Here is a 3,193-nt window from a genome sequence, read left to right as displayed (position 1 = left end):
TCGTTGACACCAGCTTAAGAGAATTATGGAGGAAAGAGAAAAGTTGGATGCCAAAAAACGACTGCCTGGGTCACAAGTCAGAATTCTTCCAATTTAGAAAGATTGTCGGCTTTGGTTGTAGGAGGTCTGCCTTGAGTGGCGTGGCTCACGCCAGTGATTAGTAATCATTTCTTAGGAATCAATTTTTTTGTTCCAATGTTGTAGAGCTTGTTGAGAAATCAATGTTCTCGTATATTACAGAGGACCGCGTCATGTTTGCATCTTTTAACAATTTAAGATCCTTTAAGTATTTATTAGTCCCTCGGTATAGATTTATGACCCCCATTATGGATGTCAAAGCTTTGAAAGTAGCCAAGAAATGTATATAAACATCTTAAAACTAAAGACCACATTCTGAGCAGCTCTGCAAACTCACAAGTGTCATTTTAACATAGACTTAGAAAAGCTTTAAAGATCCCTGCAAATTCTAAAACTGAACGATACGAACCATAAAGGAAGTTAACTGGATAATCTGGATAAACCCTCTTGGTTTGGGGTCTAATTTCTGGTCCTTCTGGTCAGCAGGATCTGGTTAAATGGTTTCACCCCTCATCCCCAAATATACAGCAGTTACTATGTTACACATTCCCAGTGAGTGAGGGGTTTCAGCCCTTACTAAGCAGCTCCTGGTTACAAACCTGTTATCATTTGCTGTGCATCATAGGGTTCCATGTAACCGTCGTTCTCTCCTACTCTCTCTGCATCCCTTTGACCTTTCGTCCTCTTGGCATCATACGGGTCAGCGTAGTCTTCTAAAATGATGACCTGCGCAAGAACCAGAGGGGAGAGTCACCGAGGATTATCACACACCAGAATGGCAGCGGTATCAAAATGGCTACTGACAATCTGCTGATATGAGAAGAGGTCAAAATCTCCAACCAGTTCCCTTACAGCTTTTGAACTTGATCTTGTTATTCATCCCGTTGCACACACAACTGGTTTTGCTTTTTGTTTGTTTGTAGTATAATTGATTGTCAGCCATTCATCTAAACTCTGCTGATCCCAAGGCTGTTTTCACCTCCCTGTCTCTCCCTAAACAATAAAGCATTTGTTGGGGTAAAGAGTGGCAGGGGTGGGAGGTGAGGAGTGGGGGATGCCTATAGCTCTCCAGCATAAAAAAGTGAACTCTGGTCTACCACCTTCCCCATGACTTTGGTCTTTTAAATGCCAGCCAGCTGAGCAATATACTCATGGCAAGGCAGTCAATCACCCAGAGATTAATGCACGTCCCTCAGCAGTGGCTAGGGAGTCAAAGTAAGACCAAGGCCTGCTTCTCGTCCCCAAGGAATCTGTAACAGCTCTAAGGACAAAAGTCCTCATAATAAGAAGACTAAGAAATAGGTCAGAACTAAACAGCACTGTGGGAGTTCCAGGTTCAACAATTCAGAGGCGGATTGATTCTCAAAGGCTACAGTCAGACAGAGTTTTGATTGGTATTTGTGTCAGAAAGCACTGGTCCCTCCCGAAATGCAAAGGGGCCTGGGCAGGTAGTGTGTGTCCTAGTGCTGTTCTGTAGCAGCTGGGTGGCAATGTGGGAGCTCAGGGAACCCTTCTCAGGAGAAAGCCCCAGGCCCTGGTCCACCACCTCCGATTCCATTCTCCGGAGAACTCACGGAGGAGGACCACTGGAGCTTGCAAGGAGGATTTAGATCAACAGGGAGGAGTGAGGAAGAGGGGGCAGCCTGGATGGGTGCCCTCCACCTGGGAGGAGATGGCCTCAGAAACTCAGGTGTCCAGAAGTGATGACCACGAAAATAACCAGGCAACCACTGCCCGGGGCTGGGATTACCACTCATTCCTGGACTCCATTCTCCTGACCACCCCACCACGTGGATTGCATTCCCTGGGTACAGTGAGGAAGCGCGATACGCCGCCGAGGACTGCGAGGTGCTTTCGATCTAGCCCGACACGTAGATTACCAACTAGTATCGGGACCAGCTGGGTCCTCANTTAAAAAAAACAAACAAAAACCTCACACTTGAATTGATTCCTATTTTTGACAGGGAAAAAAAAAAAAAAAAAGCTTGATCCAGCTTTCCAACCACCCCCACCTGGAATCCACTGGATCCAGCACTGCCATGTTAAAATTGGGGTGTTAAGGGGTTTGAGGAGGGGCGCCAAGTAAGAGTTGGAAAAGCTGCTCCCACTGAGATAGCTTCAGACAAGGTTTTCAACAGTCATCTAAAGCACTTCCAAAAACCAGTTGGGCACTGAGAAGAGAAAGGAAAATGAGGATGCTCAGAAGGCTGAAAGAGGAATGCGACATTAAGGGGTCTTCTTGAGCCCTGGTCTTCCAACCAGGCCCCATTCTTGGTCCCCCATAAAATTCCTTGGGGAAAAGACTTGCAGCTGAGGGACACAAAGGAAGTGGCTTTGGCTGAAAGGCCCAGCAGGAGCAGGGGGGCCGGCCCCTGGCTGACAGCGCCCCCTCCTCCCCCACGCTGCACCCCTCCTCTCCCTCACCTGACAGCACCCGCACGATCTGCTCCTTCTTCCACTCCCACGGCTGCTCGTACTCGGCCGCAGGCCGCTCATCGTCCGCGGGCAGCCGGCCGTGGGCCTCTGCCGGCCGCGCCTTCCGCTCGGGGCCCGCGTCAGTGGCCGGCTCGTAGGGTGTGTCGTACAGCTGTGGCGCCTTCCCCAGGAGGTCCTTGGAACCCCGTCTCTTGGCCGGCGCCTCTGACTTCGCACCAGTGTCCCCCGGCTCGCAGGGGCTGTCCAGCAGCTGAAGGGCCTTCACCAGGGGATCCTTGGAGCCTCGACGTCTAATTTCTGAAAAATGCACACCACAGAAACACTTTCAAAGAAAGGTGCCATGGGAGCCCGGGACCTAAGCGAATGACCTCTTCCCCGCGGACTGTGTGCGGTAGAAAGGGGCAGAGGCCGCCAACACTGTTCCTTAGAGGGCTGGTGACTTCCCAGCGGCAGGAGGAAGCCTACAACCTCTTCCCTCCTGTTGCCTGAGCCAGATAATGGGATCCAGTCACAGGATCAGGGGTCACATCCGAAGACAGGTGTGCCTCTGGAAGCCCCTGCAGCTTGTGACAAGAGAAGTGGCCGGGAGGGAACCTGTTCCACAGTGCTGGTCCCGTGTCGCTCTGAGTATGAGTCACCTGCAGAGTTTTAATGTTGTTAGGAAGCGGAGATCAAAGTA

General features: G+C 50.3%; 1 protein-coding gene across 1 annotated transcript in view; it reads right to left on the bottom strand.

The window, feature by feature from the left end:
• SHE (Src homology 2 domain containing E) overlaps positions 1-2,839 on the bottom strand; it is a gene marked incomplete at its 5' end in the record, with an annotated part of 30,285 nt that extends 27,446 nt beyond the window's left edge. The window contains one exon of the mRNA XM_019627297.1: positions 2,503-2,839. Coding sequence (XP_019482842.1) covers positions 2,503-2,839 — 337 coding nt within the window. The remainder of the gene's footprint in view (positions 1-2,502) is intronic.
• Positions 2,840-3,193: the final 354 nt, after the last annotated feature.

This window comes from Hipposideros armiger, unplaced genomic scaffold, assembly GCF_001890085.2.
Source record: "Hipposideros armiger isolate ML-2016 unplaced genomic scaffold, ASM189008v1 scaffold_729, whole genome shotgun sequence".
Taxonomy (NCBI): Eukaryota; Metazoa; Chordata; class Mammalia; order Chiroptera; family Hipposideridae; genus Hipposideros; species Hipposideros armiger.
The sequence above is the reverse complement of the archived record's forward strand: the minus strand, read 5'-3'. Positions and strand labels throughout refer to the sequence as shown.